The sequence below is a fragment of the Tupaia chinensis genome, unplaced genomic scaffold, assembly GCF_000334495.1.
Source record: "Tupaia chinensis unplaced genomic scaffold, TupChi_1.0 Scaffold143978_1, whole genome shotgun sequence".
In the NCBI taxonomy this organism is placed as follows: Eukaryota; Metazoa; Chordata; class Mammalia; order Scandentia; family Tupaiidae; genus Tupaia; species Tupaia belangeri.
Genome location: NW_006203829.1, coordinates 84388 through 107271, shown reverse-complemented (window position 1 = coordinate 107271; position 22884 = coordinate 84388). Strand labels below are relative to the sequence as shown.

The 22884-nt window shown below is 37.1% G+C and overlaps 1 protein-coding gene across 1 annotated transcript in view; it reads right to left on the bottom strand.

Moving 5' to 3' along the window:
- The window catches only part of SHROOM4 (shroom family member 4), a gene marked incomplete at its 5' end in the record, with an annotated part of 157321 nt that extends 134437 nt beyond the window's left edge, over positions 1 to 22884 (bottom strand). The window contains 1 exon segment of the mRNA XM_014583015.2: positions 22733 to 22884. Coding sequence (XP_014438501.1) covers positions 22733 to 22884 — 152 coding nt within the window.

Here is a 22884-nt window from a genome sequence, read left to right as displayed (position 1 = left end):
GTCACTGGATCAGGGACTCAAACCACAGTCGACTATATGGGAGTCCAGCGACATAGCCATTATGCCAACTGCTGGCACTGAAATCTTTAATGTGTAAAAATTAGCTAAGAAATAGAAGATGAACAGTCATCATTCTTATAAGAAGGGGGAGAATGTGAAAAAAAAGACATATGAGAGATGATGTTATAGTTGGGGAAGTATGAACAGTTAAATATGGCCATAACATAGACTATGAGCTTGGGTGTAGATAGTGAAGATAAACAGGTGTTAATATAAGTGGTGGCACAACAGGGACTGTATTTTAAGAGGCTGTTTAAATAAGTTAAGGAGAACCTTAAAGGTTTTTTTTTTCATTTTTTTAAAAATTTTTTCTTTTTTTTTTACATTAATTCACTATACATCATTATAGTATACAAAATGAATTTTCCATCCAAAATACACTATTGGTGTAATAAATCACATCAACATATATACAAATAATTTTCCATTTCTTATGGAAATGGAAAATATATATATATATATTTGCCATCCTTGATTCCCTATCCCAAACCCTCTGCCCTGTCCAATCCTCCTCCCACATTGTCTCTGGTATCCATGGTTCTATGCCTTCTCCGCACCCCCCATTTAATTGGTTTGCTAATGAACTTAATTTGTCTAAATATTTGCAATAGCAAATGCAGCTGATATATACATACACATGAATCCATGTCTGGCTTTAGGCATAAACCTCAGTGAGTAGAATGAACATACTATGAAATAGTACCTAGCTGGGGCTATATAGCTTACTGTGGTCATCAAATACAGTTCTTTTTAAAATTTTGATAACAGTTTTAGTGTTTTTTTTTCTTCTGAATCTTTTTTTATCAATTTACATTCATTCCCTGAGCATCATCACAACATACTAAATGTGGTTTCTCATCTAGAATAAACTGCATAGTGGCTTAATCATGCATGTTATCATCCATAATATTCCATTCATCATGAAAAGAGTAGAGAAATTTGTGTAGAAATGTGAAGAATATTAATACTTTAGTGGAGGGAGTGAAACCATAGAAAAGGAACAGACAAGATAAATTAAAGAAAAACCAGGGGAAAAATACTGTTACCAGAGCCAAAGACAGAGAAAATTTTGAGAAAGAAGTAGTGTTCAACAGTGTTACATGTTGATGAGAGGTTTTACTGGATTGAATAGTGTCCTCCCAAAACTCATGTCTACCCAGAAAATAATAATATGACCATATTTAGGGAGAGGGTCTTTGCAGATGTAGTTAGTTAAGATGAGGTCAATGACTGATGACCTTGTGAGAAGGCCCAAGACACAGGGCATGCAGAGACATGAGAAAATACAATATGAAGACAGGGGTAGTAGTTGGTATGCTGTGTTTAAAAGAGGGGATGCTATACAATATTTTGTGTGTTTTTTTTTCCCAGATTTTTGTTTGTTTGTTTTAATCTAGGTCAGTTCTTTTTTTCTGATTATTTTAAAATTTATTTATTTTGTGTGTGTGTGTATTGAGGGGTATGGTATAGTTTTTCACAGAATGCATACAGTGTGTAATTACCAAATCACATATAGACATTCATCTTCTTCAACACTGAGCATTACATTATACCATGCACATTCAGTAATACTTCAACTAGGGTCACCAGGTGGCATGGAGGTTAAGGAGGCTGGGTCTCATATGGCCAACTATGCTGCTTGAGTCCCAGACCCAGTAGCTTGAAAATCACACTGGGTTTGTGTGTGTACATGCCCAAAATCCAGAGGAGAAAGGAGGAGAAGGGATTACAGTGTGGCCATTCTCCCTGCGGATTTCTTACTTTCCCTCCTCTCTCTGTCTCTGTTTCTTGTGAGTGCATGTGCCCTTCAGCAAAAACTAAATAATAATAAGAATAGTTCTAATACTGTTTCTTTTTTGAAAATATATATTCAGTAATCAACAACATTTTTTACTTTGATGTGATACTTTGTTAGGGCAGCCCTAGGATACTACTACAGAGATAAAACAAGAGAAGAACTGAAGGGAGTTCATTGTTTTAAATAATTAGTAGGTAACTGGTAGTATTGACCAGAGTCACTCAAGGGATGTGGTGAGTCACCAAGTTAGATTGTTGTGGACTGTGTGCTGAATGAAAGGTAAGACAGTAGAAATATAGATGACAAGTTTTCCAAGCAGTTTAGCAATGAAGAATAAAAAAGAAAGGGCAATACCTAAAAATAAATATAGGTCTCATAAAGGTTGTTTCAAGATGGAAGAGCCCTTAGCTGCTTTGTAGACTTAGGGGATGGGATTAGGACAAAGAGGATAACACCATTGACAATATCTGAGAAAGGGAGAATGGAAGTTGAAGAAACAAGATTTCTTAAGGAAGTAGAAAGGAATGTGGTTCAGGACACAGGTGAAAGAATTGTGTCTAAGTCAGGAGATAAACTCTGCTAAGATATATATCTTTGAGTTTAAAGAAGATAAGGATTATTTTAAAGTCACTTAGACCAATCTGTAACAGGCCTTAAATGCTGAGAAATATTTGAATTTCTAGAGGCATCTGGAGCTTTTTTAGAGAAAGGGAATAACATGACCCAAGCTAAGCACAATAGAGATCTCATAACTCATGAGGTTTACCTGAAGCATAATTATTTCTGATTGAAATAAATACAGAGATGTACTTTAGGAAGATTAATTTGGCAGAAATGCAGAGAATGGGTTGGAGGGCATCCAGACAAGAGTTAATGAATCCCAGGCAGTAACAGGAGGAAGGCAAAGTAGATAAATGAAATGGCTATTGGAAACACTACAGAGGGAGCTCAGAAAGGACTTCAGGAGTGTTGTAGAGGAAAGAAGGAATTTAACAGGATTCTACAATTGTGAGCTTGACAGTGATGGGAAAGATGCCATAGACAGAAATGGAGATACTAGGACTTCTGTGTGGGGAGGTGATTGGGTGAGTGATAATATACACTTTGGAATAGACATCTGGAGCTCAGAAAGAAGGGAGAACTTGGGAGAGAGATCTAGCAGTGTCCTGTTAACCAGGTGAGAGGTAAAACCCTTGGAAGTAGATCAATTCATAAAAGAAGAATTGGCAGAGGAAAAAGCTAAGGTAAAGGCTAGAAGCAGATACTGACTTTAGATTTAGGAAGGAAATGTTTCCCTCAAGTGTGTGAAGGCTTTCTAGAAGAGGTAGCAAATGTGAAACACCCAAGAAACAGTGGGAATGAAGTTTGACTGGTAGGCAGAAGCTGCTAGTTCTAGTCCTTTGTCTGTCACTTCCAAGCTGTGTAGCCTTAGGAAAGTCTGTTCTCATTTTAAGGAGGGTATGTGATTAAATGTAATATAAACAAGATTATGATGATAATAAATTTAAAAAAAACAAAAAGGAAGTTAAGTCAGTAAAAAAAAATTGTTTTTAATGTTTTTACTGTTACACATTATTTACTGGGTTGTTGGAAAAATCATGACATATTTTTTTTCATGCAAAAATGCCAGGATTTTTCTGACAAACCTATAGTTTTCAACTTCTGATAAAGTTTTGGCATTTAATATTTTTAATTTCTCTGATATTTTAAAATTTAAGGTCTGATTGTAGCAGTGTGCCCAAGAAAGATTCTTTGTATTTGTTATATCCCTTTTATAATTTAAATTCTAGCTATAATTCATCTTTGTTTTCTTGATTAAATTTGCTAGAGGCTTACCTATTTAATTCATTCTTCCCTTCTAAAAGGGAAAACCTATCCTTTGGCTTTATGTTATATTGGATTCTTCAACATGTAATTTCTTTCTTCATTTTTAATAATATTTAAGGTTATGAATTTACTTCTGAATTCTGCTTTCAAAATATTGATAGGTTGTGATCTCATTATTATTGTTTTTTATTAGTCTGTTAGGGTTTCTCTAGGCTAATACTTCCATATACAAGTGTTCTGAAATACCCGAGTAGTTGAAGGCTTTTGTTTAAACTTGTTTAATTTGTAAATGCCTATTAGAGAACAAGCTGGCTGAAGTTGAGGGTGGATCACACCATTAAGAACCTGGTAGGGATACCTGTCTTGCTCTGTATCTCTCTCTGCTCCTCCCTCTTTCTTGCTCTCCCTACCCATCCTTCTCCCCTTCTCTGTCCCTCCCCTTCTGGCAAAATTTTTAAAAAATTTGCAAAAGTCATCTTTTTTTTTTTTAATTTTCTATACAGTATGTAGACTCACAGGGGATGGTGGGGAGTGAGAAAGTACCCCTTCTCCTCCATTATCTCAGGCTTTGGGGTATGCATGCAGACACATATGGCATGTATTTTCAAGCCACCAGGTCTGGGACTCAAATAGTGCAAAGGGTCATGTGGGATCCAGTTGCCTTAACCACCATATTACTGGCTGGCTATCCAAGGTTCTCTTTGTGGAATAATGTATGATCATTTTTTAAAAATTTATCTGGAGGAACCAGCAGTTGGTGTAATGGCTATGTTGCAGGACTCCCACGTAGTTTGAGTCCTGGACCAGGTGGCTTAAACTCACTGGGCGTGTGTGCATGCATGCCCAGGATCCTGAGGGGAGAATGGACAAGAAGGGATTGCAGTATGGCCATCCTCCCTGGGGGGTGACTTCTCACTTTGACCCCTGGGGGGTGATTTCTTGCTTTCTGTCTCTCTGTCTCTCTCTGTCTTTCTGTGAGCGCATGCACTCTATAGCAAAAATCTCTCCACAAAAAAAGTTTTCTATCTGAAAAGAAGGTGTACACACAATCTATAAAAAGATAATGTTTGAAATTGATTAGATATAATGTTTTCAAATTTAAGTACTTATTTTGGTCTACTTTATTGTCATAGGTAAATTATACTAAAGGCTCTCATGCAGGCATCTCTGAGGTTTTTTTTTTTTTTTTGTATTGCTAACAGTTTTTTATTTCCCTATACCTATAGGTTTTTGCAGAAAAATATGGTTCATGAATATAGTATCTTCAATATGATTTGTATCTTTTATAAGGATAAGATGAATCTGTTTGTATCAACATGGTTGCATGGTTGTGTGGTTTTGTTTTGTTTTGTTTTGTTTTCTCTCTTTTTTTTGGAGAGGTTTTTGATGTAGGGCATGTGTGCTCGTCAGAAAGAAAGAGACAGAGAGATAGAAAAAGAGAAATCACCCCCCAGTAGAATGGCCACACCGCAATCCCTTCTCCTCCATTCTCCTCTAGGGATCTTGGGCATGCACACACATGCACCTGGCATGAGTTTAAGCCACCGGGTCTGGGACCAGAACCGTGGTTGACTACATGGGAGTTCAGCGACATAGCCATTACGCTAAAGGCTGGTCCCCTAGGCTGAGAATTCATAAACTTCTAGGAAATAACATTTCTTTTATATACCAGAAGTGCTTTTGTAAATTTGAGGAAAAACATGGACTAAGCAATAAGGAATTAATTTTCTATAATGGTATAGAAATGGTATAGGATAGTCCATATGTGAAGATTAAGTTTTCCACAAGGGGGCAGCATCACCTAATAAATTAGATCATTGAACACCTCAACCAATCTGGGCTGAAATGGTGGGGGTCTGAAAGAGTAGACATTGTAGGTTCAGGAAACCATAGGATCTGTCAACAACATGAAAAACAAAGGGTCGTGCTATCTCAAAGGTCATGATTATAGCTACTCTTGAGTGACTGGTAATAGTAGATATTGTTATAGTAGGGAAAAAAAATGGACATGGAGTTTACTAAGGAAAGATGGATGGATGAAACACCTAAGCCCTCTTATTCTTGTGACCAGCTCAGAAGCTTTTGTGGATGAGTTCTACATTCCCATTTAATGCTGGTATCTCTGTACAACCAGTATCTCATAAAGGTCTTTATTTCCTATTTAGAGCTTTGCTACTCTTAATGGTTTCCGAGCAAATCATACTCTCTGGGGGTTAAGTTGCAAAGCTTACTATGGCTCTGATGATCTCCCTATTTGACAATGCTAAGTTACTCCAACTATGCCTTATTTTTTAAAATACCCTAGGGAAAGCAACAGGACTAAAATTCCACATAACCCATTCCATGAAAGACATTTTATATAAAGTATGTAATTTAATCATCACAATAATGCCATTATACAGACATTATATAGGAATTACTGCTGGGTTGTTACAAAAGTTATGACATATGTTTTCTGTTTTTCATAGTGATATAACCACTATGCCGGCAGATGGCATAGTGGTTATATCACTGTACTCCCACGTAGTCAAACATAGTTTGAATCCCGGACCCAGTGGCTTAAAACTCATGCCAGGTGTGTGTACACGTGTGTCCAAGATCCCAAGAGGAGAATGGAGGAGAAGGGATTGTAGTGTGGGGATCCCCCCCCGGGGAGGGTTATTTCTCACTTTCTGTCTCTGTCTCTCCAGCAAGCACATGTGCCCTATAACAAAAATCTCTATTAAAAAAAAAAGATCAATCAATGATATGTTGCTTATTTTGTTTGATAACCTTTTTCCATCTTTCAGTAAGCTTCAAAATTCCTTATTCATAGAAAGACCTATCTTTTTCAACTAAAAACTGAACAAGGTGCGGTGCTGATTTACAGCCTCATCTGAATCAAACATTATACCACACAAGGAGTTTTGAAAAGAGGAAAAAAGAGAAAGTCCGATGATGCAAAGTCAGATAAGAATGGTGGATATGACTACATGCCTCATCCAAGCTCCAATAATTTTTGACAGGTGATCAAACTTGTGTGTGGTCTTGTGTTGTCATAATGGAACACAACTCCTTTAAGATTAACGAGCTCTGGACATTACTGGATGATGGATTTGTTCAAACTGTGAATTGCCAACAGTACACATTTAAATTGATTGTTTGGTTTTTGGTAGGAGTTTGAAGAAAACAACAGCTTTAAAAGTCTCACCACACTGAGAGTATGGCCTTCCTCTGATGAATGTCTGTTTTCAATGTCATTTGAGGTGAATCATGTCAGGACCAAGAACACTTGTCTACCACATTGTTCCACTTCTCTATATCACCAGATATTAATCACTTCAAAAATAGGATCATTTTCCTCACATTTAATGAGCATATCACAGATATTTATATACACTGTCAAATGAACTTCTTTGAGTTCATGAGGAACCTAAATATCGAGCTTGCTTACATATCCCAGCTTCCTCAGGTGGTTGTGAATGCTTGAATGATAGACGTTCAATGTTTCTGCAATCTCTCATATCATGTAATGTGGGTTTGAATCATCAATGTTGTCATAAACCTTGGTGGACCACCCTGACTGAGGAGCATTGTTCAGATAAAAATCACCAGCACGTAATTTCATGAACCATTGTTGGCAATGTCATTCTTACACAGTATTGTCACTATTAACTTAATGCAACTTTTCATAAGCTTGATTCATGTTCTTCCCTTTGTGGAAGTAAAACAGTAAAATATGGTGAAATATAGTTTGGCCTTCCATCCTCAACTTGTTGTAAAATTTCCAAAACTCAACAAGATTGCTTAATTACTTTTTAGAGTGCAGCTAGACTGGTCAACTGTCAAATGACATAGCAATAACATGGATGTGAATGACTCTAGTACTTCCAAAAATGAACTAGTGCCATCAGTTGCAAAAATGCATCATGACTTTTCCAACAACCCAAAATTTCCCATGTGAAGGAATTAGGAGGTACCATACATAGCTCTATCTGACTCTAAAACAAAGCAATCTTCCAAATTTGGAAAAAGTGGTGGCACAGCAGTAGTGCAACTGGACCCATATGTGAAAGGTCCTGGATTCACATTCTGGGATATCCCTGAAAACACAGGGTACGCATGCATGCCTCTGATCTAAGCCATCTCAAACTGGGGTGAATCACAGCATGTAGACCCTATTGGGGGTGACTGACACCATGTCTCTGTACCTCTGTATTTATTTGATTTTATTTTTTGAGAGATTTTTGTTATAGGGCAGAGAGAGACAGAGAGACAGAAAGCAAGAAATCACCCCCCAGGGGGGATGGTCACACCACAATCCCTTCTCCTCCATTCTCCTCTTGGGATCTTGGACACACACGCACATGTACCTAGAGTGAGTTTAAGCCACTGGGTCCGGGACTCAAACCACGATCAACTACATAGGAGTCCAGTGACATAGCCATTATACCAACTGCTGGTCCCATGTCTTTTTTTTTTTTTTTCCAAATCCACCATGTTACTCTTCCAAGAAGTCTTATTTGAAACTTAAAGCATGAGAAATCCATTATTGAGTAAATGATAATATACCTAATACATAAAGATTACTTCACATGTCACTTTCTATCCAGCTACATGGCTAGGCATGGTTTATTCTTAGCTACTATCATGTAATAATAATAAAAAAGAAATAATGGGATCCTCTGTAACTCTACCCTTCTGAACTCTAAGCCCTTTCCATCTAAGTATTCTCTCTTCAGAATTAGCCATTTGGATGTAGAACATGAATATAATGGAAAATTAAAGATGAATTCTGTGTTTTTGGATTTGCTGCCCAAGTGCTAGTGATTTTGGTAAATGAGATAAGGAGTTTGGGAGAAGAAAAACATGATGTTAGATTCTGAGCCTGATGCATTCGAAATGCTTTTGAGACATCTAAGTAAAAATACCTAGTAGAAGGTTGGTTATGTGGTCTGGGTTCTAAGAGATACAGTCATCCACATATTGATAATAATTGAAGCTGTGGGACCAGATGACATTTTCAGTAATATATTAATGAAGTTAGAAATGCTGGAACTAGGGAGAACACGAACATATAAGGGCTGGTCAGAGGAAGAACAGGTACTAAAAGGACCTGATTTAAAAAAAGTAAATGGAGGTCATCAGGTGGCACAGTGGTTATAGCACTGGATACCCTCACAGCTGACTATGATTCAAGTCCCAGACTCAGTTGCTTGACAATCATGTTGGACACATGTGTTACATGCCAGAATCCCAAGAGGAGAATGGAGGATAAAGGATTCCAGTGTGGTTGTCTCCCTGGTGGTTGACTTCTCACTTTCTTTCTCTGTCTCTCTTCACCAAGCACATGTGCCCTATGGCAAAAATATGAAAGAAAGAAAGGAAACGAAATGAAAAGAACAAGGAAACAAAGCATCTTGAAACTAAATTTCATAAACAAGGACATAATCTAGAGGGAAAATGTCAAATGACAACTATGAGGAGTTTTCAAAAAGTTCATGGAGAATACAGTTGATAAAAAACATACATAGATTTTGGGAACCAGCAGTTAGCGTAATGGCTATGTCGCTGGATTCCCATGTAGTCGGCCGCGGTTCGTGTCCCGGACCCGATGGCTTAAAACTCACGCCGGGCGCGTGTACATGCCTGCCCAAGATCCCGAGAGGAGAATGGAGGAGGAGGGATTGCGGAGTGACCATCCCCTCTGAGGGGTGACTTCTCGCTTTCTGTCTCTATGTCTCTCTCTGTCTGTCTGGCGAGCGCATGCGCCCTGTAGCGAAAATCTCTCAAAAAAACAAAACAAAACAAAACAAACAAACATGGATTTCAAGAATGTTTCGCTTCAAAATTCAAACTTTAATTTCATTTGTCTACAAGGTTTATCAATTCTCCTCATATAACTCATATGAAGTAAAGATTAAAGATAATTAAGAAATTTTCAGATAAGAAGCCATTTTAAAGCTGAGGTGTGTCCTGTTGTTTACAGGGAAGCTATGCTCTAAACTCAATCTCCTAGACTTCTGAAATATTCAGACAAGAAGCCATTTTAAACCTGAGATGTGTCGTGACATATCCAGAAAAGCTTGCTCTAAACTCCATCTCCTAGACTATTGAAATATTCAGACAAGTCATTTTAAAGCTAAGGTGTGTTCTAGCTTGTTCAGAGAAGCTATGCTCTAAACTCCATCTCCTAGACTCCCAAAATATTCAGACATGTTAGAGAGACCTCTGTCTTTTCCTTGTCTCTGGCTATCTGTCTCTCCATCTGTCTCACACTCTCTCTCTGTCTTTACATTTCTATTTATTTATTTATTTTGTAATTTTTCAACCACTTCTCACCTTGGAACTTTTCTTTCACTTGCTAATTTCAGAAGCCATTTTAAAGCTAAGGTGTGTCCTGGCGTGTGCAGGGAAGCTATGCTCTAAACTCCATCTCCTAGACTCCCAAAATATTCAGACATGTTAGAGAGACCTCTGTCTTTTCCTTGTCTCTGGCTATCTGTCTCTCCATCTGTCTCACACACTCTCTCTCACTTTAATTTTTTTTTTAATTCTTTAACCACTTTTACTTACTTGGGCCTTTTCTTCACTTGCTAATTACAGAACCCATTTTAAAACTGAAGTGTGTCCTGGCGTGTTCAGGCAAGATATGTTCTAAACTCCATCTAGACTCCCAAAATATTCAGACGAGGTAGGGCGACCTCAGTCTTTTCTCTGTCTCTGAATGTCTGTCTCTCTGTCTTGCACTCTCTCTTTCTGTAAATTATTATTATTATTATTTTAAAATTTTCAACCAAATCTCCTCACCTTGAGTCTTTTCTTTCATTTGCTAATTTCAGAAGCCATTTTAAAGCTGAGGTGTGTCCTGGTGTGTTTAGAGAAGATATGCTCTAAACTTTATCTCCTAGACTCCTGAAATATTCAGACAAGGTAGAGCACTCTCTGACTCTTCTCTATCTCTGGCTGTCTGTCTCTCTGTTTGTCTCACCCTTTCTCTGTTTTTAAATTTTTCATTTTTTGAGAGGTTTTTGCTACAGGGTGCATGTGCTCGCCAGAAAGACAGAGAGAGACAGAAAGTGAGAAATCGCCCACCAGGGGAGATGGCCATGCCACAATCCCTTTTCCTCCATTCTCCTCTTGGGATCTTGGGCACACATGCACATGAGCCTGGAATGAGTTTAAGCCACCAGGTCTGGGACGCGAACTGTGGTTAAACTACGTGGGAGTCCAGCGACATAGCCATTATGCCAACTGCTGGTCCCTAATTTTTTTTTTTTATTTTAAATTTTTCAACCAATTATCTTCACCTTGGGTATTTTCTTCACTTGCTAATTTCAGAAGCCATTTTAAAGCAGAAGTGTGTCTTGGCATGTTCAGGGAAGCTAAGCTCTAAATTCCATCTCCTGGACTCCCAAAATATCCAGACAAAATAGGGCGACCTCAGTCTTTTTCTTTGGCTGTCTGTCTCTCCATCTATCTTGCACTCTCTCTTTAAATTTTTAAGTTTTTATATTTAAAATTTTTCAACCACTTCTTCTCACCTTGGGCCTTTTCTTTTACTTGCTAATTTCAGAAGCCATTTTAAAGCCGAGGTATGTCCTGGCATGTACAGGAAAGCTATGTTCTAAACTCCATCTCCTAGATTCCTGAAATATTTATACACATTAGGGAGACCTCTGTCTTTTCTCTGTCTCTGGCTGTCTGTCACTCCGTCTATCTCACACTCTCTCTCTCTTTAATTTTTTTTTTTTAATTCTTCAACCACTTTTCCTTACCTTGGGCTTTTTCTTCTCTTGCTAATTTCAGAAGGTATTTTAAAACTGAGGTGTGTCCTGGCGTATTCAGGCAAGCTATGCTCTAAACTCCATCTAGACTCCCAAAATATTCAGACAAGGTACGGCGACCTCTGTCTTTTCTCTGTCTCTGAACGTCTGTCTCTCTGCCTGTCTCATACTCTCTCTCTTTGTAAGTTATTATTATTTTTTAAAATTTTCAATCACTTTTCCTTACCTTGGGTCTTTCACTTGCTAATTTCAGAAGCCATTTTAAAACTGAGGTGTGTCCTGGTGTATTCAGAAAAGCTATGCTCTCAACTCTATCTCATAGACTCTCGAAATATTCAGACAAGGTAGGGCAACCTCTGTCGTTTCTCTGTCTCTAGCTGTCTGTCTCTCTGCCACACACTTTTCATTTTTTACGTGTAAAAAATTTTTTTCCTTGTATTTTGTTAGTATTTTTTCTAGTTTTTTTTTCTTTTCTGCTAAGTTTTTTAATTCTTACTTTTCCACTCTAAGCTTCACTCTCCATACACTGAATGTCTAGATAGGCCTATGTGCACAGTAGCCAAGCATCTGAACACTTTCAGAGTCATTGAAATCCTCACAGCTTATTGGACCTCCTGCTTTAATGAAGAAATTTCTTTTTATATATTCAAACTCCTAATCTTTCTGTGGATACCACATTGTGAAACACAGTGTAGGTTAGATTTTTGTCACAGAATGACCTGAAACATCCACAGAGACATAAGAATATGTGCACAGTAGCCAAGCATCTGAACACTTTCAGAGTCATTGAAATCCTCACAGCTTATTGGACCTCCTGCTTTAATGAAGAAATTTCTTTTTATATATTCAAACTCCTAATCTTTCTGTGGATACCACATTGTGAAACACAGTGTAGGTTAGATTTTTGTCACAGAATGACCTGAAACATCCACAGAGACATAAGAATCATGAGAAATCAAGAAAATATTTTTCCCCTAAGGGAAAAGAACAATCCCTCATTATCTACAGACAGTATAGTAGAACTCATGGAAATGTCTCATAGAGAATTCAGAATATTCATAGTGACAAAACTAAACAAGATGTAAGAGCTGAGAGATAATGAATTCCCAAAGATGCATCTGAAAAGAGACAATGAGATCCAGGAGGTGTTGAAGTTCTTGCATGACCTGAAAGAAGAAATGCACACCATAAAAAAAGAATCAAATGGAGCTATTAGAGATGAAGGCTGCCATTCATGAAATCAAAAACCTCACTTGAATATTAAAAACAAATTAGTATATGCAGAAAATCGAATCTCATATTTTGAAGACAAAACCTCTGATCCAGAAAAAAACAACCAAAAAAACTGTGAAAATAATCCTAAAAAAATGAGAATACTATACGAGAAATACTAGACAGCATTAAGCACCCAAACATCTGGATAACTGGTATCCCAGAAGGTGAGGAAACTAATAAGGGCATTGATAACGTAGTCCATGATATCTTGGAAGAGAACTTTCCAAATCTAGAGAGGCATTCAGATATCCAGACCCAAGGAATACAAAGGACCCCTAATAGAATCAACCCATGAAGAACTTCTCCAAGGCACATCATAGCCAGACTGGTCAAATCTACAAAGACAAGATATTAAAATTGGTAAGAGAGAAACATTGGGTCACTTATAAAGGTTGTCCAATCAGGTCAACCTCAGACCTCTCATCAGAAACAATACGAGCAAGAAAATAATGGAAAAACATATTCAAAGTGTTATGTGAAAAACAGTTTCAACCAAGAATAGCATACCCAGCAAGATTATCTTTCATATAGAAAGAAAGGATAAATAAATTCTCAGATAAACAAGATCTGAAAGAATTTGCCTACAGAAAACCTACTCTTCAAGAAGTTCTGAAAGGAGTGTTCTACCAGGAGACCTAAAGACACATACAGTAATAAGAGAACAAAAGGCAACCAAGAAAATGACCAATTTAATGCTAGGGACAAGAAATATCAGTAATAACATTGAATGTTAGTTTGAACCACAGTTACACTGCATATTCAACAGAGGAGAGTTTGAACATAAGAATGAAATCACGAGATAGAATTTTATTACTTTTGAGTAAAACATTACTGATTTCTTTTTTTTTACTATGCTTTGTTACCCCTGCTTAAGCATTTTACTTTCTTTTGAGTTGTTGATTGGTTTAGCAATTTGTTAAAATATTTTTCTTGTTTGTTTCTTTAAATGGAAACATAAACTTTTCTTCCTTCCTTACTCCTCTGGAATTGAAAATATTCAGGAGTATTCTTATTCTGTGGCAGAAGGGTTATTTGCATAAATTCAATAATGCTTGTTGCATTAAATCAGAAACTGGAAATACTCGTTATTAGACAGGGCTTTGACTGGAATGTCATACCTGAAGGTTAATCAGAAAACTATGGAACTAACATGGATCTCAAGTAAGTCAACAGAAGCTCTTAGAAAGAGGGCCTGGCACCATAAATTGTTCTGCCTGGCAGAGAGGTTTAGAGAAAATACACAAAAGAATTTATAACATAAAATAACCTGGACTTTTCCAGTTCAGCTTTGTAGTCCATAGAGATTGCAAAAGAGCAACGACATCAGAGGATTATCTTGAGAAAGATTTTGAAAGAATAAAAAGAGACTGATCTTTGCTAGTAGATGGTGTATCACAGAATACTTGGTAGACAGGGCTGAATTGAGAAGGTTTATGTGTGACTAGTGTGATGGGCATTTGCTTTTCAACAATTTGAATAGATAACATGTAAATATTTTCTCAAAAATCTTTAAAACCATATTGTCTCTGCTGTTATAGAGTCAAAAACAAAATTCTAAGAAATATTTTAAACATTATCTTTAAAATTCAGTATTCTAAAATTCTGAAAGTTGTTTATTAACTGTCAAGAACTATGGAGTATGAGCAAAAATGTTTTTGATATGTAAAGTAAATGTTTGTGGAAAAATTGTAAAAATAAACAAATGAAAAAAAATTTTAAACGTCATGCTCCCCCCCAAAAAAGAGAGAGAGAAGATAATCCATTGACTTCAGCAGTTAGGAAATAATTTGAGTCTTTGGACAGAGTAGTTTCAGCTGAGCTCTGGAGAGTCAAATTCAGATGGGGGGAATAGAAACCTAAATGGCAAGCAAAGAAGTGTTCACTTCTTTCAAAGGGGAAGAAGAGTCTTCCCCTTTGAAACTGAGCATGTAAAAAAGGTGGAAGTTGAAGCAGTAGCCAGAGAGAGAAACAGTACTACAGGAATATGCTTTTACATTTTTTCTTCTAGAATAATTAAGGTAGAGAAACTTGGAAATGAACCAATCAAAATGGAGAAGTATAAGCTTTAGTAGTACAAACAAAGATGCAGTGACAAAATAAAATAAAGGCCATATAGAAAGCTCACCATAGGCAGATGTTTGGGTGGCAGCAAAATGGCTGCGTTCGAATATGCCCTCACATGCTTACTGCACTCTATTTACCTGGAATGCCTTTTCTCCTTTTTTTGTGGTTAATTTTTAAAATTATATCCATTCCTTAGCTTAGATTTCATCTCCTCAATCAACTCTCACCATATCAGTCCCTTCTGAAGTTATTGCTCATTCTCATTAACTCTAATAACAATTTCTGCCTGAACAATCCATCTAATGGTCACACATTACACTATAAATCCCATTTATTGCTTTTTGAAAAATGCATTGGTAATTAATTTGACATATGTGTGTCTTTTCTCCCCTATTAGAATGTATACTCAAGGGCAGGGTTTCCATCCTAAGATTTGACACATTCTCCAGAGTACCTACCATGGCTGGCAGTAGTCTCTAAATCTCAACTGATAACATGGTTGATCAGTTGCAGCCTGTTAAGGAGGAGGAAGCAAAAAAAAAAAAAAAATCTGCTATACCCTCCCACACTTACTTCTGGACTCTCGGGTGTGTTGCTTAAGACTTTAAGAAGATCTTGTGTCCCTTACTGCCCCATCTTGACACCCATTTGAGTGAAAGACCTTGCTATATGGCACCATATGGCAGGTTTCCTGCAGCTGGAAGGCTTTACTGCTGGGAGCCCTGGCTCATCCTCTCCTCCACTTGCCTTTGGACTCTCAGGACTTCCATGTTTTCTAAAGCTCTTGGTGCACATTGTTTCTGAATTGAAGCACAGCAACTCAGTTTTACCACATCTGTTCTCTAGAAACTGGGAGGACTTTGGGTCACCCAGGACCAGTGACCACAACGCAAGGTACTGGTGAACAGTTGGGAAGTAGAGGAGAAGTGAGATTGCCAAATGCCTACTCCCAAATACCTTTGAACACTCAGAAATACCTCAAAGAATTTAGGAGGGAAAGTATAGATCACCAGATGACTAGAAACCATCACAGAGGCCCCAGAAATATGAGCAATCAACAAAATGTCTCTCCCCCAAGGGAAAACAACAATTCTTCATAATCATACAACACAATGGAATTCATGAAATGTCAGATAAACAATTCAGAATATTTATAGTGACCAGACTAAATGAAATGCAAGAGAAAAGAGACAATGATCTCGAGGAGATGAGGAAGTCCTTTTATGACTTGAAAGAAGAAATAGACACCACAAAGAAGAATCTAATGGAATTGTTATAGATAAAGAATGTGATACAAGAAATTAAAATCTCCCTTGAACATATTTAAGTAGATTAGAACATGAAGAAGATTGAATCTTGAGTGCAGAAGACAAAACCTCTGACCTAGAAAAAAATTATCAAAAAGACTGAGGAAATAAAAAAAAAAAACCAAGAAAAGTGAGGATAATATAAAAGAAATAATAAATACCATCAAGCACCCAAACATCTGGATAATTGGTATCCCAGAAGTGGAAGAAAATAATAAGGTTACTGATATTTAAAGAAGAATCTAATGGAATTGTTATAGATAAAGAATGTGATACAAGAAATTAAAATCTCCCTTGAACATATTTAAGTAGATTAGAACATGAAGAAGATTGAATCTTGAGTGCAGAAGACAAAACCTCTGACCTAGAAAAAAATTATCAAAAAGACTGAGGAAATAAAAAAAAAAAACCAAGAAAAGTGAGGATAATATAAAAGAAATAATAAATACCATCAAGCACCCAAACATCTGGATAATTGGTATCCCAGAAGTGGAAGAAAATAATAAGGGTACTGATATTTCCTTCCATGAAATCCTGGGAGAAACCTTTCCAAATCTAGAAAGGCATTCAAATATCCAGACCAAAGAAATACATAGGACCCCAAATAGAATCAACCCAAGAATATCTTCTCCACCACACATCATAGCCAGATTGGCCAAAACAACAGACAAAGAAAAGATATTAAAATTGACAAGAGAGAAAATGTCAAGTTACTTACAAAGGGTTATCCCATCAGGCTAACATCAGACCTCTTGTCAGAAACAATGCAGACAATGAAAGAGTGGAGAAATATACTAAAAGTGTTAAATGAAAAACAATTCTGGGACCAGCAGTTGGCATAATGGCTATGTCACTGGACTACCATGTAGTCGTCTGTGGTTTGAGTAATGGACCTGGTGACTTAAACTCATGCCGAGCGTGTGTGCGTGCATGCCCAAGATCACAAAAGGAGAATGGAGAAGGGATTGCAGAGTGACTGTCCCCTCTGAGGGGTGAATTCTCGCCGTCTCTCTGTCTTTCTGGTGAGTGCACGTGCCCTATAGCAAAAACCTCTCCAAAAAAAGATTATCCTTCATATGGGAAAAAAGATAAAAACACTCTCAGATAAACAAAACCTGAAGGAATTTGCCAACTCCTGACTAGCTCTTCAAGAGGTTCTGAAGGGAGTGCTATACCAGGAAAACTAACATCAGACAGACAGATATAAGAGAACAAAAAACAACCAACGAAATGGCTCACTTAATGATAGGAACATGTCTGGAAATATTGATAATAACACGGAACATTAAGGGATTAAATTCTCCAATGAAGACACAGACTGGCTTAATGAAAACAAAAAATATCCTCTTCCTGCTGCCTACAAGAAATGCACCTTATAGATAAAGACATTCATAGACTAAATGTGAAGAGGTAGAAAAAGATAACCCATGCAAATGGAAATCAAAAAGGGCTGGAGTTGTGATGATGATTTCAGACAAAATAAACTCTGAGACAAAAACTGCAAGAAGAAACAAAAAAGGATATTATATATTTATAAATGTGACAATATATAATAATAAATGGGCTAATTCATCAGGAAAACATAGCTTATAAATATCTATGCACCCAACTCAGGAGAACCTAAATATGTGAAAGAAAGACTGCTAGAGATAAAATGAGAAATAGGTTGCAACACTATAATCGTTGGGGATCTCAACACCCCATTACCTCCTTTAGACAGATATTCTAGATAAAAAAACTAGCAGGGAGATACAGGACCTAAATGATTCTATAAATAAAATGGATTTGACAGATAGCTATAAAACTTTCCACACTAAGACCACAAAATATATATTATTCTCACTCCTGCCTACAACCTTTCCAAATATTGATCATATGATAGGGGACAAGTCAAGTCTTTACAGATTCAAAGGCATAGAAACTATATTCAGCATCTTTTTTGACCATGATAAATAAACTTGATATTAATTTCAAGAAAATACTTGAAAATAAACAAACACATGGAAACTAAACACCCTCCTTCTTAACTACCAAAGAAATGAAGTCTTAAATCAAAAAAATTTATGGAAACAAATGATGATGAGTACATAAGTTTCCATAATCTATGGGACATTGCAAAAGCAGATATAAGAGTGAAATTCATAGCAATTACTGTACATAACAAAAAGATAGAAAGGTGGCAAATAGACAACCTTACATCATGACTCAGGGAATTGGAAAAATAACAATAACAACAACAAAAAAAGGCAGGGCGAAAAGTAATAACTAAAGATTTGAGCATAAATAATGAAATAGAAAATAAACGAAATATACTATAGAAAAACTAATGAAAGCAAAAGCTGGTTCTTTGAAAATATTAACAAGATTGACACACCATTGGCTATATTGATGAAGAAGAAAGAAGCCAGATAAATCAAATGTGTAATGAAAAAAGTAACATTACAATAAACACAATAGAAATACAAAACATCATTAGAGGATACTATGAGCCACTGTATGCCAACAAAAATGTGAACATGGAGGAGATGGACAAATTTCTGTATGCATATAATCTATCAAGATTGAATCAGGAGAACATAGAAAACCTGAATAGATCCATAACAAACCATGAGATTGAATCAGTTAATAAATAACCTCCCAACAAAGAAAAGCCCTGGTCCTGATGACTTTGCTTCTGAATTCTATAAAATTTTTAAAGATAAGTTAACCCCTTTCTATTCAAATTATTTCTTTGTTTTTTAATAGAGGTTTTAGCTATAGTGCATGTGCGCTCGCCAGAAAGAGACAGAGAGACAGAAAGCGAGAAATCACCCCTCAGGGGGGATGGCCACGTAGCAATCCCTTCTCCTCCATTCTCCTCTTGGGATCTTGATCACAGACACATACACGCCAAGCGTGAGTTTAAGCCGCCATGTCCAGGACTCAAACCACAGTTGACTACATGAGAGTCCAGTGACATAGCCATTACACCAACTGTTGGTCCCTCTATTCTAATTATTTCTAAAGATTCAAAAGGAAGGAAACCTCCCACTTCTCAAAGTAATAAGTGAATACAATATTGTGGCAGGATACAAAATCAACATTCAAAAATCTATAGCATTTCTATATATGAACAAGTTGAATAAGGTAGAAGTGAAGAAAGGAATCCCTTTGACCACAGCCACAAAATATATATGATATCTAGGAATAAAGCTAACTAAGGAAGTCAAAGACCTTTAGAAAGAAAACTATGAATATCTTAAAAAAAATTGAAAATGATATAAAACAGTGGAAGGACATCCCATGTTCCTGGCTAGTAAGAATGAATATAATCAAAATGACAATTCTACCTAAATTAATCTACATATTCAATGCAATCCAAATCAATACCAGAGACATTTTTCACAGATCTACAAAAGACAATCATAGAATTTGTCTGGGATGATAAAGAACTCATACTGCCAAAGCAATCATGCACAAGAAGAGTAAAGAGGGCACGGCATCTCACTCCCTGACCCCAAAATATACTATAAAGCTGTGATAATCACAACAGCTTGGTATTGGCACAAAAACAGACAGGTGGACCAACAGAATAGAACAGATGCCCCAGAAATAACCCCCAAAGCTTACAGCCAACTGATTTTTTTTTGAGAGGTTTTTCACTATAGGGCGCGTGCGCTCACCAGACAGACAGAGACAGAGAGACAGAAAGCGAGAAATCACCCCCCAGAGGGAATGGCCATGCTGCAATCCCTTCTCCTCCATTCTCTTCTCGGGATCCTGGGCACGCATGCACACGCGCCTGGCATGGGTTTTAAGCCACTGGGTCCAGGACGCGAACCACGGTCGACTACGTGGGAGTTCAGCAACATAGCCATTATGCTAACTGCTGGTTCCCCAGCCAACTGATTTTTGACAATGGATACCAGTCAATCCAGTGGGAAGAGAAAAACCTCTTTAGCAAATGGTGCCTGAAACACTGGGTATCTACCTGCAGAAAGATGAAACTGGATTCCCGTCTTTCACGATTAACAAAAATTGACTCAAAATGGATCAAAGATCTGAATCTAGGACCTCAAATTATAAAAGTACTAGTGGAAAACACAGGGGAAACACTGGGATACATTGCAGTAGGCAAAGACTTCTTAAATAAGACTCCAAAAATACAGGCAATAATCCCTAAAATAGACAAGTGGGACTATATCAGATTAAGAAGTCTCTGCACAGCAAAGGACACAGTAATTAGTATGAATCAACACCCCTTAGAATGGGAGAATATTTTTGTAAACTATGCCCAAATAAGGGTCTGATAAACAAGAATATACAGGGAACTCAAGTGGCTTACCAGAAAAAAATGATTAACCCAATTTAAAGATGGAAAAATTAGCTGAACAAAAAAACTCTCTAAGGAAAACACATGAACAAAAAAGTATATGAGGAAATTCTCAACATCCCTCATCATAAGGGAGACACAGATTAAAACCACAATGAAATACCACCTAAACCTTCTCATAATTGCGAAGATTAAACATATAAAAAAATGATAAGTGTTGGTGGGGTTAGATGAAAGGGGAAATCTACTACACTGTTAGTGGGAATGTAAATTGGCCCAGTCACTGTGGAAAACAATATGGAGATTTATCAAAGATCTACAAATAGAACTACCATTTGATCCAGCAATCCTACTTCTGGGTATCTACCCGAAAGACAGAAGAATGCTCAGTCAGAAAGGTGTTTGCACATCTATGTTTATTGTGGCATTATTCACGATTACTAAGACATGAAACCCACCCAAATGTCCACGAACAGATGAATGGATTGGTAAAATGTGGCACATATACTCGATGGACTACACTTCTGCCAAAAAAAAAAAAAAAAAAAAAAGAACCTGGCGTTTGATAGAATGTGGTCAAATATGGAAGCTTTATTACTGAGTGAGGCAAGTGAAGAAAGATATTGTATGTCTCCTCTTAATATGCATGGACTATCTGCACTCTATGGTAAAAACCAAAAGATTGGAGGGCATAAAAGCATGAAATAGTTTCAAGCCAAGGTGGATCAAGGATCTAAATATAAGACCCCAAACTATTAAACTGCTTCTAGAAAACACTGGGGAAATTCTGGGAGACATTGGGGTAGGGAAAAACTTCTTAAAGAAGACTCCCGACGCACAGTCTATGATCCCTAAAATAGACAAGTGGGATTACATCAGACTAAGAAGTTTCTGCATGGCAAAAGACAGAGTGATTAGTGTGAACAGACAGCCCTCAGAATAGGAAAATATTTTTGTAAATTACTCATTGTAAGGGAAATGCAGATCAAAACATCAGTGAGATACCACCTAACCCCAGTCAGAATGAATAAGATTAAAAACACAAAAAAATGATAAGTGTTGGTGGGGGTATAGTGAAAGGGGAACTCTCTTACACTGCTGGTGGGAATGTAAATCAGTCCAACCACTGTGGAGAACAATTTGGAGATTCCTCAAAAGTCTACAAATAGAACTGCCAGCAATCCCATTCCTTGGCATCTACCCAAAGGACAGAATAATTCTTCATTGGAAAAGTGCTTGCACATCAATGAATATTGCAGCACTTTTTATGATTGCTTAGACATAGAACCAACCCAAATGCCCCCGTATGGATGAATGGATTAAAAAACTGTGGCACATATACTCTATGGGATACTATTTAGCCATGTAAAACAACAAATCCCTGGCTTTTGACAGAAAGTGGAAGAATATGGAAGATTTACAGCTGAGTGAAGCAAGCCAAGCTATGAAGGAGAGACACTGTATGTCTCCACTTAATATACACCGAGTGTCTGCAATCTATAACTGAAACTGACATGCTAAAGGATGTACAAACAGAAGAGATGGGTGTGAATGCCGGATCTGGCGTGGATGGGGACTGGGGAAAAACATTTGGAGGAGGGATATGGAGACACCATTGTTGAGACCGGGAGGTAGTGTTGTTATATTTTGATCAACTGGACCGGGGAGAAATGTTCACATACTGAAATGATCACTTTGCAAGCTAAATAATGTAATAGAATGTATTTTAAAATATAAATAAAAAAAGGAAAAAAGCATGAAAATAGTTATGGATGCTGAAGACAATGCAGAGCGGGGAGAGAAGGGAAGAATATTGGGGAGGAAATCAGGGAGAAAAAATAGAGGTAAGACACTTGTGGAACTCAGAAAAATGGTTTATTACCTATTGATGATAACGTGTATAGTATCCTCAGCTGAACTGGTCTGAGTTGGCTTTCATGTTGGGCAAATTCTCTTTACAAGCAAGATAAATTTGATTAAATGTAATATTAAAATAATAATGACAAAATGAAGGAAAAATCTGCTAGATTATGTAGGTGCTTGATTTGTATTGAGTCATTTAGTCCTCTCAATAGCAAACAAGGAAATTGAGTCTTTCAGGTGTAAAATTAGCTTATGCTAGGTGATGTAGTTAGTTCATGGAATTGCTAGGATTTTATTTAAAGGCCATTTCCTCTATGCCATTCTGCATTACTTGTCTGCCAAAGGCTGTTCACATAAAATGTTATTCCTTGAGGATATTGAGAGAGACATGACTCTATCATGACAAATCAAGTAATTCCAATGGCCTGTGCATCTTACAACAAATCTCCCTGTACCTTACCTCCGGACAATCAGCTTGAGGATTCGGAAGGAGCCTTTGATGAGGATAAGAGCTTCTTGGCGGGAGCCATACAATGGAGTGCCATTTATATTCACTAGCTCATCACCAGTCCTCATCTTCTGGGACAAGTCTGCCTTGCCCCCATCTTCAAT